The sequence below is a fragment of the Oryctolagus cuniculus genome, chromosome 10 (assembly GCF_964237555.1).
Source record: "Oryctolagus cuniculus chromosome 10, mOryCun1.1, whole genome shotgun sequence".
Taxonomy (NCBI): Eukaryota; Metazoa; Chordata; class Mammalia; order Lagomorpha; family Leporidae; genus Oryctolagus; species Oryctolagus cuniculus.
In genome coordinates, this window is record NC_091441.1 from 107,604,336 (window position 1) to 107,624,708 (window position 20,373).

Here is a 20,373-nt window from a genome sequence, read left to right on the forward strand (position 1 = left end):
GAAATCCTGGCTTTTCCAACAAAATAGGTCCAACCGGGTTCCGTGATACTTAGTGAAATAAGCTGGTCCCCAAAAGACAAGCATTGTATGTGTTCTCTGATACGTGGCAGTTAATATAGAATACAAAAAAATCTATAGGAATGAAATGGACATCTTGTGATTTGATTTTTGTTTTTAGCTCGTTTATATTCCTGTGAAAGTTTGGTCTTCGTCCTTTTTACTTGTTGAATATTACAGTTAGTGCTGAACGAAGCTTATGATTATAGAGTAGACTGAAATTAAATCATTGCAAAATTAAAGATAAAATAGAAGGGTCCGGTGCCGCGGCTCACTAGGCTAATCCTCCACCTGCGGTGCCGGCACTCCAGGTTCTAGTCCCGGTTGGGGCACCTTTCTCTCCTTCTCTCTCTCTCTCTGTCTAACTCTGCCTGTCAAAAAAATTTTTTTAATTAAAAAATAAAATAAAAACAGAATAGAAGGAAGGATGGGCATTGAGGTTATCTTAGAATTACACCTATGAATTACATGAAATTGACATTTTGTATCAATAAAAAATTTGAAAGAATAAAAAGAAATCCATCTACCATAAATTCACATAAACATGCTTTTTAGAAATACTGCATTTCTCCTATGATGGCACTTTTTATACTAAACCATTAAAGTAGTTTCCTATTTTACCTTCTACCTGTTCCCCTCCCTCTTGTACACCTTCTCCACCTATACACACAGCAATCCCTGCCCGATAGTAAGGGCTGAGGGACCAGGATTCTATCTATCCTGTTCACAAGCTTTTCCCCCAAATACAGCAATGAATACCATGAGGGCGATAAATACTCATCAAAGGCAGTAACTAGTAAAAAAGTGCTATGTATCTAGGTAGGCAGCTTATTAATTCTTTAAAGATTTATTTATTTATTTGAGAGGCAGAGTTACAGACAGAGAGAGGGAGAGACAGAGATCTTCCATCCATTGGTTCACTCCCCAAATGGCTGCAATGGCCAGGGCTGGGCCGATCCAAAGCCAGGAGCCAGGAGTTCATCTGGGTCTCCCACATGAATGCAGGGGTCCAAGAACTTGGGCCATCTTCCACTGCTTTCCCAGGCCATTAGCAAGGAGCTGGATGGGAAGTAGAGCAGCCATGACTCGAACCAGTGCCCTTATGGAATGATGGCACCACAGATGGAGGCTTAACCTACTATGCCACAGTGCCAGCCCCTTATTAATGTTTTAATAGTGTTTATTTGTATGGTATGAGATTACATACAATTTTAATTTTTTAAACCTCTGTGTCCTTTCCTTATTTTTCTGTATTGCCACATTCATAATCAGAAGGCCCATTTTCATTTCAAAGCAATCAATTTTAATCAATCCAATTGGGTTTATTTTCCTTCATATGCATGTTTTATTCCATTGTTCAGCTGAACATGAAGTGCAAACAATGAAAATGTGTCACCAGCCACCCAAGTAGAGGGAACCAATTGCTCACTAAAAGGAAATCATGTGCATTAAGAAATATAATGATTAATTCTCTCTGTTAAGATAAGATACAGGAGCTATTAAATCCACACATCTGATAGGAAATAAAACACACCACTGAAAGAGAACAAGGTCAAGAATGTGTTCTCATTGTTGGCCAAAGAACTAGCACAACACTCAAAATTCTTCTACCATATCATGTACTTAAAAACAAAGAACTGCAGTTCGAAAGCTTCAGCCTAGTGGTTTTCCTTTGGAAAACAGAACAGTAGTGCCTTTCTATATCACTGCTTTTTCCCTTCAACTATCCTTCCTTAACTTACCAAGAGCTCTTCCACGTTTCAAATGGTACCTGAGGCCACTTGACTTATTCAGTTAAACACAAGCACATGTTCATCACAGAAAATTCTCACAAATACAACAAAGTACAAAAGAAAATGATTCAGAATACAGGCATCACAAGACAACCCAGCGATCACTGATTCTTGAACAGCATGGCAGAGAGGAGTACCAATCACCAGCAGAAAACCTATCAAACCTTTGACTCCTTGCAAGAGCAGCAGGAGGTCCCTACAAAATTAGTACAGTGGCAAAGCACTCCTGCAGGCAATTGTATGCAATTATGACTTATTTTACATTTATTAATATTTCCCTCCACTGCGATGGTACCCTCTAAGTCTTTTAAAAATATTTATTTATTTATTTATTTATGTGAAAGTAAGAGTAACAGAGAGAGGAAGAGAAAGAGACCTTCCATTGCTGATTCAATGGGGACTTTTTAAAATTTCTAGGCTATGCTGTTCATTTGCAAGTTTTTTCAAATTGTTGCCAGTCTCTGAAAACAAAACTTCCTTCCATGTGGACCTAAGCAGTTCAAACTCTTGCTATTCAAGGGCCAAGTGTTTTTCACATATTTCCACATTATAATACCATTGTGTTAGAATGCACCCACATAAAATGCAAACTTTAATGTTCATTTTACTGACAAGATCTACTATTATTCTAATATTATGCAAATGATACATCCCAGTTGTGTGTGTGTGTGTGTGTGTGTGTGTGAGTGAGTGGGGGAGGGCTGGGAAACAAAGTGACAGAGAAACAGCTTCTCCACTCACTGGTTCGCTCTTCAAATGCCCATGGTGGCCAGGACTGGACAGAAGCCACAAGCTGGGAACTCAGTCCAGGTCTCCTATGTGGGTAGCAGGAACTCAACTACTTTAGTCATCACCGCTGCCTCCCAGAGACCCAGGGAGTGAATCCAAGCATTCGTACATGGGACAGGGCTGTCTCAGTCGGCATCGTAACCTTAGGCGCAAGGCCTGCCCCAACCTTCCAGTTCATTAGCACCCTTACCTTTTACAAAAAGGGGAGCTAATAAGAATTAGAATGAACAGCCTTATAAATAACATACAGATCCACTAATACATAGATATTATATACACCCAGACATTATATTCTCCTTAATTCTTCTTCTGGAATGGGCCCTGTCTTATTAACACAGACTCATTTCTACACTGAAACACCAGATGCAGTTCTTCATTTCATCATAGTACCCATAGCCTTTCCATTATGACTCTGTGATTTCTCACCCGAATTCCAGAGCTTCAAAACAGTATCAATCCTAAATTACATTCCCAAAAACATGCAACAGAGACACAAGGAAAAATTACCTTTTTAGAAATTATGAAGTTCATGTTTCTTTACAAAACTAGTAGAGGCACTTTGCAAAATTCTACACATAAAAAGAGGTCAGAAACTCACCCACTACTTTAACAACCTAAGACAATCACCATCAGCCCTCCGCTTTTGCTAAGTTACATTCATGGGCAGGTATATGTGTGTATTTTACTAGATATAATTCCAGTGGACATACAGTTGACATTTTTTTTTTAATTACTGTTTGCCCATCTTCCCATGTGGCTGCATGGTCTTCACAAGGATCCTGTCCAAGGGCTACAGCAAAGACTGATCACGACAGAATGCTGTCCACCTGGCTGTTTTTCTGCTAGGAGGCTCTCTCAGGAGCTGGCTGCTCTGTCTCCTGCTGAGTGACAGAATTGGCCTACTCCCTCAGAGGCTGGCCAGAGGAGACAAAGACAGGAACTAAACACGAGCTGATCTGGCAGCTCAATAGGAAATTCACTAATGGCATTTGAAATTTTACGTCTCAAGCCAAAGTGAGACTTGGGGGCAGCCTACGCTCTTCTGAGATCCAGAGATGATATTTCAGAATTGGCCCAACAATGGAACCAGTGGCACCTGAGGTTTTGTTGGAGTAGCTGCCATGAGGGCCCCTAGTCGCTGATTGAATTATCACTTCAGTGGACAGAAGGCTGGCCAGAGCCAGCCATGGGGGGCCACCACGAAGAATATGAAGCATCTCCCCTCTGCTTTTAAATTCAGAAAGACACAGGAATCCCGCAACAACTCCTACAGAATTTATGCAAGGTAACATGAATTGCATAAACTTCCCTAAATAGAGGTATCAATCCCACAAGGGGGGAATGCTTTGGCATCTGAGGGTCTCCTCTGGCTACTGCAAGCCAGCATGGGAGTAAATACACAAAATGAAAAGAAACAGTGAAAGTCTAATCAGGCACCAGCTATAAAACAAACACTTCCATTTCCTTCTGCTAGATGACAATCATCTAATTACAAAGAAAGAGAGTGCAACTTTCTTTAGGAAGCATAACCATAAAAACCTATGATGGTACTAAGCAAAGGTCGTTATAATCCCCAATTCATGGAAGAGCACAACCAGCCAGGAGCAGGCCTCTGCAAGTTCCGCACCTGAGGTCTTTCACTTCTGTTTTCCAGGGGCTGTCAAAAGGGCTTTCGTTTGCAGTGAAGGTGAAGACATGAACCCTCGCAACACGTCAGCCAGCTGCCTCCATCATCCACACCTGACAGGAGGAAATCACACAGAACACAAAGGCAGGCACGCAAGGTCACCTGTCGGGTGCGGACTCCCTGACTACACAGCAAGGCAGCATCTCCGAGTCCCTGGGCTCTCCGATTAGCAGTGGGACAGACAGACAGTGTCTGCTAATCAAGCGTCTGCCATTAAATACCAACCCCAGGCCTCTACTGTGAGGTCTATGTAAAATGAACATCCCCGGCTGCCGCCGCGGCTCACTAAGCTAATCCTCTGCCTGCGGTGCCGGCACCCTGGGTTCCAGTCCCGGTCGGGGCGCCGGAGTCTGTCCCGGTTGCCCCTCTTCCAGGCCAGCTCTCTGCTGTGACCTGGGAGTGCAGTGGAGGATGGCCCAAGTGCTTGGGCCCTGCACCCCATGGGAGACCAGGAGAAGCACCTGGCTCCCGGCTTCGGATCGGCGCAGCACGCCAGCCACAACGCAACGGCCATAGCGGCCACTTGGGGGGGGGTGGGGCGGTGAACCAACAGCAAAGGAAGACCTTTCTCTCTCTCTGTCTCTCTCACTATCCACTCTGCCTGTCAAAAAAAAAAAAAAAAGAAAAAAGAAAAAAAAAAAAGAAAAGAAAAGAAAAAAAGAACATCCCCTGTACAAAGAAGGAGGGATCAGAAACATGGTTAACAGCGAACTCCTCCTCGTTCTCTCTCATGTGCCACATCTACCCCAAAGCACAGCAAATGCTGGCTACTATGGGCCTTCTTCAGCAACACACACTTGTGTGATGCTTTCTCATAGCAGTCCAGGTATATCCTTCTAGACCTGGGTCTGCACCCACACAGATGGATAAACCTGGAACCAGGGAAACTGATGCAAGAGGGGGAGAAGGAAAAGGAGGGGAGAGGAGGGGGGGAGGGGAGGGGAGAGGAGAAGGGAGGGGAGGGGAGAGGAGAGGAGAGGAGGGAGGGAGAGGGGAGGGGAGGGGAGAGGAGAGGATGGAGGGAGAGGAGAGGATGGAGGGAGAGGGGAGGGGAGGAGAGGGGAGGGGAGGGGAAGGGAGGGGAGGGGAGAGGAGGGGAAGGGAGGAGAGGGGAGGGGAGGGCCCCAGCAAATACAGGTGTCTGCACCTGCCACCTCCTCTCAGGGCACAGAGATGCTGCACAGGGAGGGAACCGCCGTCTGTGCTGTGACTTTACAGCAGGACCCGGGACCTTGCCAGAATCTTAGTCTGGAGCTGTAACAAAGCACCCAGCACAAGCATTCAAGTGGGCTCCAGTACTGCTGAGCAGGGCAACAGGGCAGGGTGGGGGATGGAATTCTGAAAGCAACACAAAACAGTAGCCCTCACAGCAGGGTCTGGGACCAGCTTGGGAAGTCCGGAAGTCCAGTCTCCAAGCATGTTACTGGCACGGAATACTGCAAAGTCACAGCTCGGGCCATCTCATTCAGATGGGGAAGGGGGTCTTGTAAAATGCTGAGCCTGGAAAATGTAAAAGGCAAGCGAAGCACTGCCGCGGGGCTGCCTGGGGGTAACTATCACAGCTGCAGGGGCTGACCATACAGGAACACGCAGGGTGGGTGCCCAGAGAGCAACAAGGGAGACACGCCATTCTCACACGGATCCCAGAAGTGCTCAGAACCAAAGACCTGCCAAGCTACTGGGCATGCCGCACATCTGGAAATCCAGGGCCAACAGGGTCAACCCAGACTCTTTCTCGCCTGAGGTCTGGAAATAAGAATCAGCCAGAGGAGGCGGCTTGAGTCTCAGGCCCACGCCATCAACAGAGGAGAAGCAGTGATGCAGAATGAGAGCGCCTGAGAGAGAGGCCAGCACTGGCAGGAAACCCATGAGGATGGGACTCTTGGGGCTGGCTCTTCTGGGGTTTTCAGACCCTCAGTCTCTGGTCTCCAGCAAAGCCATCTCCAGCGTGGGGTGTGAATCTCTCCATCTGGGACAAAGAACCCATCCTAAGTCACCCGGAGAGTCAGAGAGAGGGTCTTCATGACTTTCGTTGTGCAGTTGTCAGCAGAAGAAATGGACAGAGAGAGGTGTCTGTTGGCTTCAGAGCTGGGTGATGACCAGAAGGCAGCTGCTGGACCCCAAGGCACTGACCGGTCCGTGGGAATGCAGACGCTGTCACCGCAGCAGCACAGGGTGAGGAAGAAAAGCAAGCGCTGAGCCCCACACCGTCCACCTGTGCTCAGCTCCTCCTGCAAGAACATTCTAGCTAAACGACCGTGTGCCTGCCTCAATTACTGTGGTTCCAGAGAGCTGCTTTTCCCGGCAGAGAGGAAATTGCCCTCCCTACTCCATTTCAAGTCCTGAATTCTACGCACACATCATGCCAAAGAAATGCTTCCTGTAACAAGAGGGCTCAGTAATGAAGGGCAGGCCAGCAACTGGAGCTGCGAAGGCTTTATCAGGGCCCAGGAGCGGAACCTCTGACATTTCCAGTGGAAAAGTAAACAAGATCAGGAAGGGAGCATCACAATAGGAGCCTAGAAAAAATTGTTATTAAAAAATCCAGGGTTATAGAGGGAGTGGGAGAGAGGAGGGTCGCAGGTAGGAAGGAAGTTATAGAGGGGAAAAAGCCATTGTAATTCATAAGCTGTACTTCAGAAATTTATATTCATTAAATAAAAGTTAAAAAAAAATCCAGGGTTATAGGAAGAAGGGATTTAGCATCTCCAAACTAGTGGCTGAACATTTTTGAAGGGCCACACATTGAAAAGCAAATAAAAGCATCAATGTGAAAGTACTTTTTTTAAAATTTTTTTTTTTTTTTTTTTTTTTTTTTTTTTTTTTGACAGGCAGAGTGGACAGTGAGAGAGAGAGACAGAGAGAAAGGTCTTCCTTTGCCGTTGGTTCACCCTCCAATGGCTGCCGCGGCCGGCGCGCTGCGGCCGGCGCACCGCGCTGATCCGATGGCAGGAGCCAGGAGCCAGGTGCTTTTCCTGGTCTCCCATGGGGTGCAGGGCCCAAGCACCTGGGCCATCCTCCACTGCACTCCCTGGCCACAGCAGAGGGCTGGCCTGGAAGAGGGGCAACCGGGACAGAATCCGGCGCCCCGACCGGGACTAGAACCCGGTGTGCCGGCGCCGCTAGGCGGAGGATTAGCCTAGTGAGCCGCGGCGCCGGCTACATAAATGTCTCATGTTCCTTTTTTAAAAATATTTAATTATTTTTCATCTACCTCAAAGCGGGAAGAGAGAGCAGGAGAGACACCTCCATCTGCTGCTTTGCTCTCCAAATGCTCACCACAGCAAGGGCCAAGCCGAGCTCAAGACAGAAGCCCAGAACTCCACCTGGGTCTCTCACTTGGGTGGGAGGGGCCCAAGCATTTGAGCTATCACGCACTGCTTCCCAAGGCACGCATTAATGAGACGATGAACAGGAGACACAGGAGCCAGGGTTTGAATCAGGCACTCCGCGGCGCGGGATTCGGGTGCCCCAAACGGTGGCTCCACCTGCTGCATTCCAACTCCCACCCTTGGCATGAGAGTACTTTGAACAGTTCATGGAGAATGGAATTAAACGTTTGTTCGGTGACAGTAACTTTTTGACATCCTTGCCTATGAAAAATTCAATAAAAGATGTATTGTGAAAAAACTATGCATGGACTTCAAACCTTTAAACTCATCTTTTGGTTCCATTTTTCCCAAGAACTTTCTGATGCATCCTTGTAGGAGTCTCCCTTCCTGCACACACACCAGCGACCCCTCCAGGCCGTTCATGAAGGCAGACAGACCTGTGCTAACTTCAAGGTGCCAGAGATGTGACACAAATTACCAATACGAGGCCATTCTACGGCCCCATTTCAAAGGTCACGGTGCACCGCATCAACCATTAACGTCAGAGGAACAGGAAGCGGTTCCTTCAGTCTTGAGAAGTTCAAGCTCTCATTGTGAGCATGGCATGAACACAGTGCTTCCCTCTGCAATTTTAAAAGGCACTCAATGTCACGCTTGATTCTAAGGCACCTTCACACGTCGAAGGCAATATTTGATAACAAAGGCCAACACAGGATTGTTAGATTGTTATTAGCTGGATCTAACAAGGCACATATAAAAACAGACTAGCCCTCAACAAAACAGTATAACAAAGCTCATTTTTTTACTCCATACATTCCAAAGTTGCCTTAACCTGCACTCCAGACAAGCACTATGCCATCCACGGATCAAAGAGCCACACAGATCATTCAAACCTTTCCAGTAGCCATATTTAAAAACATAAAGCAGAAGGTGAAATTAATTGCAATAATTTTATTTCAAATGCACTCTTAGAAAAATTTCAATGTGTAATGAAAATTAAAAGTATTGGGATATTTTATATTCTTTTTAATATTTGTGTTTTTTTTTTTAAGATTTATTTGAAAATACACACACACACAAGGAGGGAGGGAGGGAGAGACAGAGAGACAGAGATCTTGCATTTGCTAATTCACTCCCCAGATGGCCACAATGGCCTAGTCAGGAGCTTCTTCCTGGTCTCCCACTTGGGTAGCAGGGGCCCAAGCACTTTAGACATCTTCCACTGCTTTTCCAAGGCCATTAGCAAAGAGCTGGGTCGGAAGTAGAGCAGCCAGGACTTGACCCGGTGCCCATCTGGGATGCCGGCACTACAGGCAGTGGCTTTTACCTGCTACGTCACAGCACCGGCCCCTGTACTTGATCTTTGAAATCCACCATGTACTAAGGAACTTCAAAAGGTTCGTAATAAAATGCAACTAAAACAGAACTTTATTTTGGTCCAAAAGTTTTCTGAAACACAGGCACAGGGCTTTTTTTTTTTTTAAATAACATATGTTTTCCACAAACATTTTGAAAATCTTGTGTACTTTACACCTGTCTCAGTTTGGACAAGCCCTAATGCACATGGCCAATGTCTATGTTGTTGTCCTTAACTCCCCACTTGCCACATCTTGACTTAAACTCCATTCTTGCCCATCACTGCACAAATCCTGGGTTTTAGTAAGTCCAGGTAGATTTTCCAAGAGGGTCCTAGTTCTACTTGTTCTCCCCCAAGGCCACTCCGCCTGGGTTTCCATCCACTTCACTGTGAACCCTAAACAGATCATGTGACACCACTTTAGGGTGTCAGTTTCACAGTGCACGCAGACTATATCCTTCCCCCAGAGCTGCCGGGAACGAGAGGAAGTCAAACTCCTGGAATACTGCACTCCACTCCGCACTGTTGGCGAAATGCAATGACCAGCAAAGCCATCCCCTTCCCTGCCTTACCAGGGGTGATAACTTGGAATTTGGCAAATACAGCCCCTTCCCTTTCCTATCCCTATGACTTTGTCAGGGGATGAGCCAGCTTTTTATCACTATACTCAAAGACCTGAGGTACCCAGTGTTAAAGCGATCATGACCCTGGAGGTTCAAGGCCAAGATTGGGCAGCCCCATTGCTTTGGCCTCTGGTGATGGCCCTCCTGTTGAAGAGGCCCTAGGTGGCCAAGGGCATCCCATGGCAAGAGACAGGGAGAACCCGTGGCTACATGTACGTCTCCTTAGAAAGCCACTAGGGGCCGGCGCCGCGGCTCACTAGGCTAATCCTCCGCCTAGCGGCGCCGGCACACCGGGTTCTAGTCCCGGTCGGGGCGCCGGATTCTGTCCCGGTTGCCCCTCTTCCAGGCCAGCCCTCTGCTGTGGCCAGGGAGTGCAGTGGAGGATGGCCCAGGTGCTTGGGCCCTGCACCCCATGGGAGACCAGGAAAAGCACTTGGCTCCTGGCTCCTGCCATCGGATCAGCGCGGTGCGCCGGTCGCAGCGCGCTGGCCGCGGCAGCCATTGGAGGGTGAACCAACGGCAAAGGAAGACCTTTCTCTCTGTCTCTCTCTCTCACTGTCCACTCTGCCTGTAAAAAAAAAAAAAAAAAAAAAAAAAGAAAGCCACTAGGGACCGGCGCCACAGCTCACTAGGCTAATCCTCCACCTTGCGGCGCCAGCACACCGGGTTCTAGTCCTGGTTGGGGCGCCAGATTCTGTCCTGGTTGCCCCTCTTCCAAGCCAGCTCTCTGCTGTGGCCAGGGAGTGCAGTGGAAGATGGCCCAAGTCCTTGGGCCCTGCACCCCATGGGAGACCAGGATAAGTACCTGGCTCCTGCCATCAGATCAGCGTGGTGCGCCGGCCATTGGAGCGTGAACCAACGGCAAAGGAAGACCTTTCTCTCTGTCTCTCTCTCTCTCACTGTCCACTCTGCCTGTCAAAAAAAAAAAAAAAAAAAAAAGCCAATAGGATCCACCCCAAAAGCTCCACCCCTAAACAGTGTAACTGGATTAAGTTTTCCCCTTTTGATACCATTACTTTGTGATTCTGGGTTTAAATTTCTACATAAATTCAGAGGTCACATAATCAAGCCATCCCACCAGGGTGTGCCCTGTTGCCTATGTTTCAATCCACTAAATAGGTCTCTCCATCTTCAAGAATCAGATTGAGGGCACCAGCTTCGTGGTAACATGGGTTAAGCCACGACCTGTAGTGCCGGCATCACATATGAGTGCTGGGTCGAACCCCAGCTGCTCCATTTCCAATCGCGCTCTCTGCTAATGCACCTGGGAAAGCAGAAGACGGCCCAAGTGCTTGGGCCCCTGCACCCATGTGGGAGACCCAGAAGAAGCTCCTGACTCCTGGCTGTGGCCTGGTCCACCTCTGGTCATTGCAGCCATTTGGGAGTGAAGCAGTGGATGAAGTATCTTTTCGTCTCTCCTCCTTTCTCTGTGGCTTTGCCTTTCGAGTAAACATTTTAAATAAAGCAAAGAATCAGCTCAGATGTACCCTTTCCTTCAGGATATATTTCCCTCTTCTTACCCTGCCTCCTCCAAATGCAAGAATTCCTGATCGTCTGTTCAGTGCTTTTATGTCTCACCCTCTGTAGCATCCCAATTATCCAGGTGGAGCTGAGCTGTTCCTCTGGACTCTTCCTCAAGGGCTCAAGCCCTCATTAAATTTTTAAACCCTTCCCTTTGTCCCCATGCCCTCTGCCCCTTTCACATTTACCCAGGAGGCTCCTGACATTCAAAATATGATGTGAAAGCCAATGAACAAACATCCAATAGATAGCTTTGATTTTATATATATTTGTCTTATTCATTGTCACAAAAATAGCAATAGATTAGAAAGTTCTGAAAACTCTTGTAAGGCTCTTTTAGTTTTGAGACTGACCCTTGCACCCCACTTTCCTTCTTCTTCCTGGGGTCCCCACACCTGTCTTCTACAAGTCACCAGGTTCTCTCCCAACATCTCCCAGTTCCATTTTCTATCTTCCCCCACCCTTCACAAACTGATTGGCAAACAGAGCTGTCTAAGACTTCCCATACAATGCACCTGCTTGGCACTTAGGCTTTTCAGGGTCTGTGGGGTGACTGGCTGGCTAAGCTGATTGACCACATCATTGAAGGAAACACTGCCTTGCGACATCCCCTCCAAGACAGCAGGCTCATTAACCGCTCAGGTTAATACCACAGCATCAGTGGGGAATCCCAGGAGCTACAGGAGGCTAGTGGGCAGGTATCAGGCAGGTGCACGTGTGCACACAGTGATTTATAAACCACAGGCACACGCATTCCAACTAGGTAAAGACAACTCAATCTGACTTCCAGCCTCAGAAGAGCCTATAACCGGGGTTACTGGTCAACTCAACAGATCGATTTACACAGACTCCAACCAAAGGACAACAGTACATGCAAAGGAACATAACACTTTCTCAAAAAAGAAACTTCTTGAAAAATTCAGCTCTTACAACAAAATTTGCACTGTTTAAAATGAAAGTCAATCTTGAATGAACAAAGATCATTCAGTTTATTAAAGCACTGTGTCCTGTCTACTTCAAAACATGGTGATTAATCCTCCAAGGAGATTCTGTATGGGGGTGCTTCCCACAGCAGAAAATGGAATCCTAGGACAGGTTTGTTTTGGCACAAAAATGTTTTTAGTGGGCTGGCATCTGGCCCAGCAGTCAGGACATCGTGTGGGACACCCGCAGCCCAGAACAGGACGTCTGGGTTTTAGTCCCAGCGCCTTCCTCCCTCCAGCTTCCTGGTAGTGGCACATTCTAGAAGGCAGCAGGTAATGGCTCAAGTAGTTCAGGCCCTGCCACCCAGACGGAGGCCTAAACTGAGTTCTCAGCATTGGGGAGGGAGCCAGCAGAAGTCTTCCCTCCTCTTCTTTCTTCTCTCTCTCTCTCTCTCTCTCACTCACTCATTCATTCATACACATATTCTATCTCTGCCCCTGAAATATAAAATTTTATGAAATCTACACATCAGAAATTTTTTAAAAGCTCATGAAAAATGTGTATTACAAAAAAACATATAAAAACCCAAGCATGAATTTAAAAAGATTTTTGATTTCTAATTTTGAGAGCGGTTTTGCTTTTCTGCAGTGAGTCTTCTGCACGCTCAGGGGTAGAACTGCCCCAGGTTGTTGTCAAGAGGGCCAGGCCAGGTGAGGGGGTGACGGTCAACACTCAGCTTTTTCTCCTCCTCAACACCAGTCAGAGGAGGAGCTGACCCTGGAGCTGCTGAGCCCAGTAAGTGACAGGAAGCAGGAAGTGCGCCTTCTCTCTCCCTCACTGCTCCTCCCCTCTCTTCCTCCCCCTGGCCCTTGCCCAGCTTGGGCCCAGCAGTCCTTCTTGGGCATAATTACACTGTTAGTTCAGCAAACCCTGACAATTAACGGTCGCTCGCAGTTACGGGAAATGAATTCAGCCAATCTAACCCTTGCTCCCCGACTGACCAATTCCATTAGCACATCAGGAATATTTGGAAGGCCTCCCAGCACGCCCTAGCTTCCGGCAGGCACTTAGTAAATGAGGAAATTGAAAAGCTGTGGCTCTCTCTTCTGTGTCTCCAAGACTCAATTTGAACACCGGAATACTGTGCCATGAAAACTCATTTTAAAACTGCTTTGTCAATATGCCTGATACCATAAAAATCATAGGGTATCCCTAGTAATTCTCACAGAGGTCGAGATCTTTCATGTGAGTGGCAGATGATGGCAGAAGCGGAACCTGGTGTCAGGAACCACAGGTGCATGGCCACCTGCGCCCCCTCTAGGTCTCTTCTTCATCTGCAAAGTCCAGGGCTGGGGCATGAGGAATACCCAGCACCCTTTTAGACCTCGTGACCTAAATGAGTAACCAGGATAATCCGAGGCTGTGCTGAACCCAGTAGACTCCCTCCAAGTCCCTGCTGCTCAACACAAACTCTCCTCTACTCAGTCCGAAGGGATCTTGCGCTCTTTCCAGAGATGTCCTGGCTCAACCTCGGGCCTGCTGCAGCAGGCTCTAAACACCTCCCCCTGGAAGCAATACAGCCCCTCCTCTCACATCTGATTGGCCAGCCCTAGTCACATGGCTGCAGCCCGACTGTAGGGGAGGCTGGGCATCGTGCAGAGCAGGTGGATTATCTGGTGAGCACCACTTGTTCCTGCCGTGTAGACAATGGTCTTTTTACTAATTTAAAAACCTCATCTCTCTGAACAGACATTGACTGAACATCATCGGGTGCTACATTGTAGCAATAAGGGAGGGGCAGGTGCTATGGCAGTTTAAGCTGCAACTTGGGATGCCCACTTCCCATACTGGAGTGTCTGCGATGGAGTCCCACCCCTGCCTATGCTTTCAATCCAGCTTCCTGCTAATGTGCTAGGAGGCGTCAGGTGATGGCCCGAGTACTGAGTCCCTGTTACCCATGTGGGAGACCTGCATCGAGCTCCTGGCTCCTGGCTTTGGCCTAGCCCAGCCCAGGCTGTTGTGGACATTTGAGGAGTGAACCAGCATATGGACAATCCCTTTCGCTTTCTCCTTTCTGTCACTCTGCTTTTCAAATAAGTAAAGATGAACTTTAAAGCTCTTAAAATTCAGTTTGCCAGGGGTTGGTATTTGGCACAAGGGTTAAGATATCACTTGGGATGTCTTCATTCCATATCACAGCACCTGAGTTCAAATCTTGCCTCCATTCCTGATCCAGTTCCTGCTAAAGCACACTCTGGGAGGCAGCAGGTGATGGCTCAAGTACTTGGATCCCTCCCACCCCCATGAGAGACCTAAATTTAGTTCCAAGCTACTACCTGCAGCCTGGCTAGCTCTGGCTCTTACAGGCATTTGGGGAGTGAAGCAGCAGGTAGAAGATCTCTCTCTATCTCTGTTTCACTGCCTTTCAAATGAATACAATTTAAAAGAATAAATAAATAAGAGTACCAGTTACACAGAAGGCAGACAGAGAGGAGGGAACACAGCCTTTGACAGTGAACACTAAAGCAAATGCCCCAGCACCCCCACACACACAGTCCCCAAGGTACGTGGGAGTAGGGACAATGTTCAAGTCAGAGGTTCTAACCCATAACTCATGGGGAGACATGTGGACTCAAGTAGACACCAGGCCTCCTAAGTCTGACTCACACAGGAAGCATTCCGAGTGCAAGACAGAGGAAAACAAAGCTTAGCCACTCCCCACCCCAACTACGCTGCAACTCTCTGCTGATCTGTTTATGACCTACAAAGCTGTCTCTTGCATGTCTTCTGATGGTCAGGGTCTCTGCACCCGGTAGCTTTACTTCTGCCATGAACAATGTCATCACAAACACACTCAGCCAACTGCTGTCCATGGGTGCCTGTGGCCAGGCCCAGAGCTGTATAAAGAACACAGTGACCCCTCTAGCTCCTGCACTTCTACTGTCCCCCTGGAAACTCCAATTCTAGAAGAAATGAAGTAGCTGAGCAAGGCTTCTGATCACAGACTTCAAAGGGGCAAGATGCCTGGCTATTTTTCTCTCCATGAAGTTTTCCAAGAGTTGCGTAATTGAGAGATGCCTGTTACGCTGGCCCCGGGGACAGACCCAGAACAGAAAGAACACAGCCCACGGCATAGGTTGTCTTGGCCACAAGAGGCTCTATCAGCAGAGGCGCTATGAGCGACAGGACAGAGCTTCAGCAATGCTCACTTCCCTGCACACAGGGCAGGGTTAGCGTGCACCAGCCCCCCACCCTTTCCTGGAATTGTTCTGACCTGCGACTTGGAGGGCTGGTGACCAGATGGAGGTGACCCATGACAGGAGTCCTCTCACTCAGATCTGTCTGCCTCCAGAGCATGCCCCGTGTATGTGGTACACACACAGGGAGTGCCCCTCATCTCCGCATGGTCCCCAGGATCCCACATGGCCCTGACTGGCAAGCAAGTTACTGTACCCTCTGGGTTCCAGGGGACAGGCTAAGCAAACACTCCACGTCCTCCCTTGCCTCCCAAGACTCCTTTAAAATGAGAGCAAAGAAATAAAAGCACTGACTTTGCAATCATAAAGTGAAAAGGAGATCAAAGCACCTGCAGAGTTCAATAAAATTCTGACAGAGGGAGCAGCAAATCATATTTTCAATTCTAATTATGTAGCACTTGCTTATTTGTTACAATTGACTTATGAAGGAAACAGCAGAGACTCATGTATACTTACGGAACAGCATGTGAACGTGTAAGAGTAAAGTGTAGGGAGAGATGTGAGAGCAGGAGTGGCAGAGGGAAGGGCAAGACACCACACAGACGTTGCAATGCACTGTGGTGCAATAGGTTAACCATCTGCCTGTGGGCACTGGCATTCCATGTGGCACCGGTTCGAGTCCCAGCTGCTCCTCTTCCATTCCCACTTGCTGCTAATGACCTGAGAAAGCAGTGGATGACAGCCCAAGTGCTTGGGAGACCCAGAAGATGCTCCTGGCTCCTGGCTCCTGGCTCCTGGCTAAGCTCTGGCCATTGAAGTCATTTAGGGAAAGAACCAGTGGATGGAAGACCTCTCTGTAACTCTACCTCTCAAATAAATAAATACAATCTTAAAAAAAAAAAAAAAAAGGTTCAGTGTTTCATATCCTGAGTGCCAGGAGAGTCAAGAATGGGATAAGATGGGGTCCACAAAACCCCTTTACCAAGAAAGACCTATGATTCTTGCAGACACACAGAAGTGGGTATGTCCACACCAGCTATGATGTGACTGTGTCCACCATGGACTCTGATGGGGAGTGGGGAACGGGAGGAACCCAAGGAGGAATGGAGACCCCAAGGCTCTCTCCAGCCCCATGCCCTTCCGCACCCACTCGCCACGGCCCCCAGCAGTTAGGCTGCTCTTTCTGCATCTGTCAAAACCTTACATCCATCCTAAATGCATGCCTTCTGGACATAAAAATCATTTGTTGTGGATCAAAATTTAAATAGAAGAACTGAGAAGGACACACAGCAGAGCACAAGAACCTTCTTGGGTGGGGGGGATTACAATGCATCTGAGCTCTGCCTACTAGGCAGCCTTTCCTGTGAGAGTAACAAATTGAAATTTCCCAGGGACACCCAGCACCCCTCCTCCCTTCAGATCTGTCTGAAATGATGACAAAATCCCCAGGTTAACGGGCAGATCTTGTGTGGACAGTGGTTTGAATATAGTGACTGTAACAAAGAAGACACTTGGATAATTTACTGAATATCTGACAATATTAATGAATTATTTTAAGAGGGAAGGAGTGATGGGAAAATACAATTTGTAAAAGGTTTACCCCCCACTCCATTTAATGGAAAGAATTGAGAAAATAGAATCCTGGTTCTATCCCCCAATTAATTGTGTGATCCTGGGCAAGTTTTTCAATCTCTCTCTGATCTTGGGTGCTTCCATGTGAATCAGGGATCACCTTCTAAGAACTACTGTGAGGAATCAGTAACATGAATTGCACAGAATGCCCAGGGCAGTGCCAGTTCATAGCAACTGCTTTATACCTTTCAAGTTCTCAGTCAACTCTTCAATATCACTATCTATCTGCACATTACCATGATTTGTTCTGACAATATTTAATTCACACTCGCACCACACTACCTGTTTACTACACTTTACATCAGCTCTAAAGAATAGCTCATTAATAAACACAGGATAACATCTACACCTAAGATCTATTTTCTCAAACTCAGCAGGTGAAACTAGGTAAATAAAGACCAGCTGGTAAGGAGAAAACTAATTTGGTTTCAGACTGTTAAAACAAAACCTTCCACGACGAGTTTTACATTCATCCAAGTCAATCTGAAAGAATTCAAAAATACTTCTGTAACATTATTTCCCAGACCCGTCCAGGCACTTAAATTTAAGCAATATGCAACAGAATCTTCATCTTTTTATCCAATATTAAGATAACTGATGAAATTATTTAGCAGCATCCCTGTTGGTTCAGTATCCACTGAGGCATGTTATGATTGTGGATAGAAGGACAACAGGTGTCCCCAGAGGATACAGAAAAACATGTGATTACAAGACCACAAGAGATCCTGTGGCCAGGTGTCACTCCTCTTTGAACACTGATGGTTCCAAGCATTGTATTTTCCCAGCACAGGCGGATCCATTGAGCATGCATTTGTGCAGACCTGTAGTAGGGCTACGTGGTGGTGCTCATCTTGTCTACTGCACTGGTAACCATACCACCTTTGAAATTCTCCCCTCAAAACAAAACACCAAGCTGCTCTTCCATGTAGATTGGTGCCTGACTCCACAGAGAGCTAGGGGAAGTCCCTGGGATCAGAACAGGACTTGAACAAGTTCTTGGCTTACCTGTATCTGGGTTTCCAGGAGATGAAGCATGATGCACAGGTGGTCTTTGATGGTATAAAGTACACAACAAAACCAATTCTTTAAGTCACATGTGAAGTTAGACAAAGGGATTAACAGAACATCTACATTCATTCGCCTGTTGCAGATAGTTAGGGACCAGCCACTGTGTGCCAGGCTGTGAGTCCAGGGTTTGAGGTACAAAACTGAGTAAGACATTGTCCTTTCCCATGGTGCAGTTGAAGGATGTAGGAAAAACACTCGCTACCATGAAGAAACTGGTCTCAACACAGGATAGTGACCACACACTGCAAGTAGGTCTTGGTGCTGCTTAGCAATTGTACTACATTACCCTATTGCACCTACTATCCTATTGCTTTGGTGACCTTTTCCATTACAAAATTGTTTGGATCAGCATGAACTACCTCCAACCTGAAGCCTAGATGCATATGAATAAATGCCAACTTGACATCCCGTCTGAGTGTCTAACAACCCTATCAGGTTCAAGACAGCAAAGCCAGAACCCTCAGCTTCCCCTCATTACCAGCTACCTTGCTCCTCTGTCTTCTCCCAGTGAATGCCAACTTCATTCTCAAGTTGCCCAACCTAAGAGCCTCGGGTCCTCCCCAACTGCTTCTGTTTTATATTCCAAGAACCAAATATGGAAATGCAGAATTATGCAAAGCTCTAAGCCACACCTATACCCACTCAGTGTCAAACTGGTAAATCTGGGGTGTGTGCTCAGTACAGTGGTTAAGATGTCACTGAAGATGCCTGCATCCCATATTGCAGTGTCTGCGTCTAAGTCCTGGCTCCACTTCCCATCCAGGTTCTTGCTATTGTGCAAGCTAGGAGACAGCAGGTGAGGGCTCAGGTGGCAGGGATCCCACTACCTGAGCACTCACCTGTGGCCTCCCAGGCTGTGAATAGCAGGAGGCTGGAATAGCGAGTACAGCTATGACTCAAACCCAAACGCTCCACCATGGGATGCAGAGTCTCAACTGCTATGCCAAATGCCCCCCTCATTTCTTCTCTAGTAAAATGAGGAAGGAAGTGTTAGGTCAGGTGATCACAGCCCAAACCAATCTCAGGTTCCTCGTACCAATCTTCAGAGCTCCTTCTCTCGACCATAGCAGATGAGAGTTCTAACAGGAGACCATGTCTGGGTCTCATTCTCAGAAAAATACTGTGCACATAATGCCTTTGTTATTCTTCACCAAAGTAACAAAATGGCCACAAGAAGCAAACTGCCCAGTAAGAGCAGACCAGGAGCAAGCTCAAATCAGTCATCTTCACCACCAACTCCACCCACTCCACAGCTCCTAACTTACACGAGAGCGCCAACAAAATCCTGACCAGGAGTGTCAAGTCATCACTCTGAACCGACATCACAATGCCCAGCTTTGAAGCTCACAAAGGGCAGGACATTCCCGTACATTCAAGTGTGTGTTTAGGTGACATGAAGACTTCCACACTCAGGGCCAGCAGCAGACAACATTTTCAGGAGCCCGTTTTGCTGTTCCCTGCTGGGCAACAGAGGCACTCACCTGAGTCGTTCTTCCTCTTTCTTGCGAAGATTGAAGTCTCTCTGAACCACCTGGAGAACATGTTCAGTTTCATCGTCAGTCAAACCGGACAGATCCAGCTTCCGCCCCATGGTTCATAAGACCTGGGAGACAGAAGGAGAGACCTCAGATTGAAGATCAGATACAAGCTCTAGAAGGACAAAAATCAACCCACGGTAATTAAAAACAGAATTAAAAACAATGTTGATATATGACAGTATCTCTCTGTACCCATACTCAGCAAACATTTACAGATGCATTTAGCAAGGCTGCAGGGGAAAAGAAAAATGAGCATCTGCCAGTTTCATCATCCCGACTCTCAAAATAAGAGCAAAGTTATTCTTTTCACCAAAATGAACCAAACAGAAGACTTTGTTTAGATTTCCATAAAACATCAAAACGCAATATTCAAAATTTCTCAATTTCTAGAGTTTGACGTTTTAAATTCTAAACATTATATGCAAGAAAAAAATTACAATTTTAAAAAGTTTTTTTTTATGTTTTATTTATTTGAAAGACAGAGTTACAGAGAGAAGTAGAGATAGAGAGAGAGGTCCTCCATCCGCTGGTTCATCCCCCAGATGGCCACAACAGCTGGAGCTGCACTGATCAGAAGCCAGGAGCCAGGAGCTTCTTCCAGGTCTCTCGCCTGGGTGCAGGGGCCCAAGGACTTGGGCCATCTTCTACTGCTTTCCCAGGCCATAGCAGAGAGCTGGATCGGAAGTGGAGCAGCCGGGACTAGAATCAGCGTCCATGTGGGATGCAGGTGCTTCAGGCCAGGGCTTTAATCCACTTCACCACAGTGCCGGCCCCCAAAATTACAGTTTTTTAAAAAATCTGATATATACTATATGTCTTAAAGTTTTAATCATATGGCTGTAAAATAAGAACTAG

At 47.0% G+C, this 20,373-nt stretch overlaps 1 protein-coding gene across 3 annotated transcripts in view; it reads right to left on the reverse strand.

The window, feature by feature from the left end:
• MYRIP (myosin VIIA and Rab interacting protein) overlaps positions 1–20,373 on the reverse strand; it is a 318,908-nt gene that overhangs the window by 234,253 nt on the left and 64,282 nt on the right. For all 3 annotated transcript variants that reach the window (XM_070051000.1, XM_008260267.4, XM_070050999.1), the window contains exon 2: positions 19,462–19,583. In XM_070051000.1, the coding sequence (XP_069907101.1) occupies positions 19,462–19,571 (110 nt within the window). In that variant the 5' untranslated portion in view covers positions 19,572–19,583. The remainder of the gene's footprint in view (positions 1–19,461; positions 19,584–20,373) is intronic.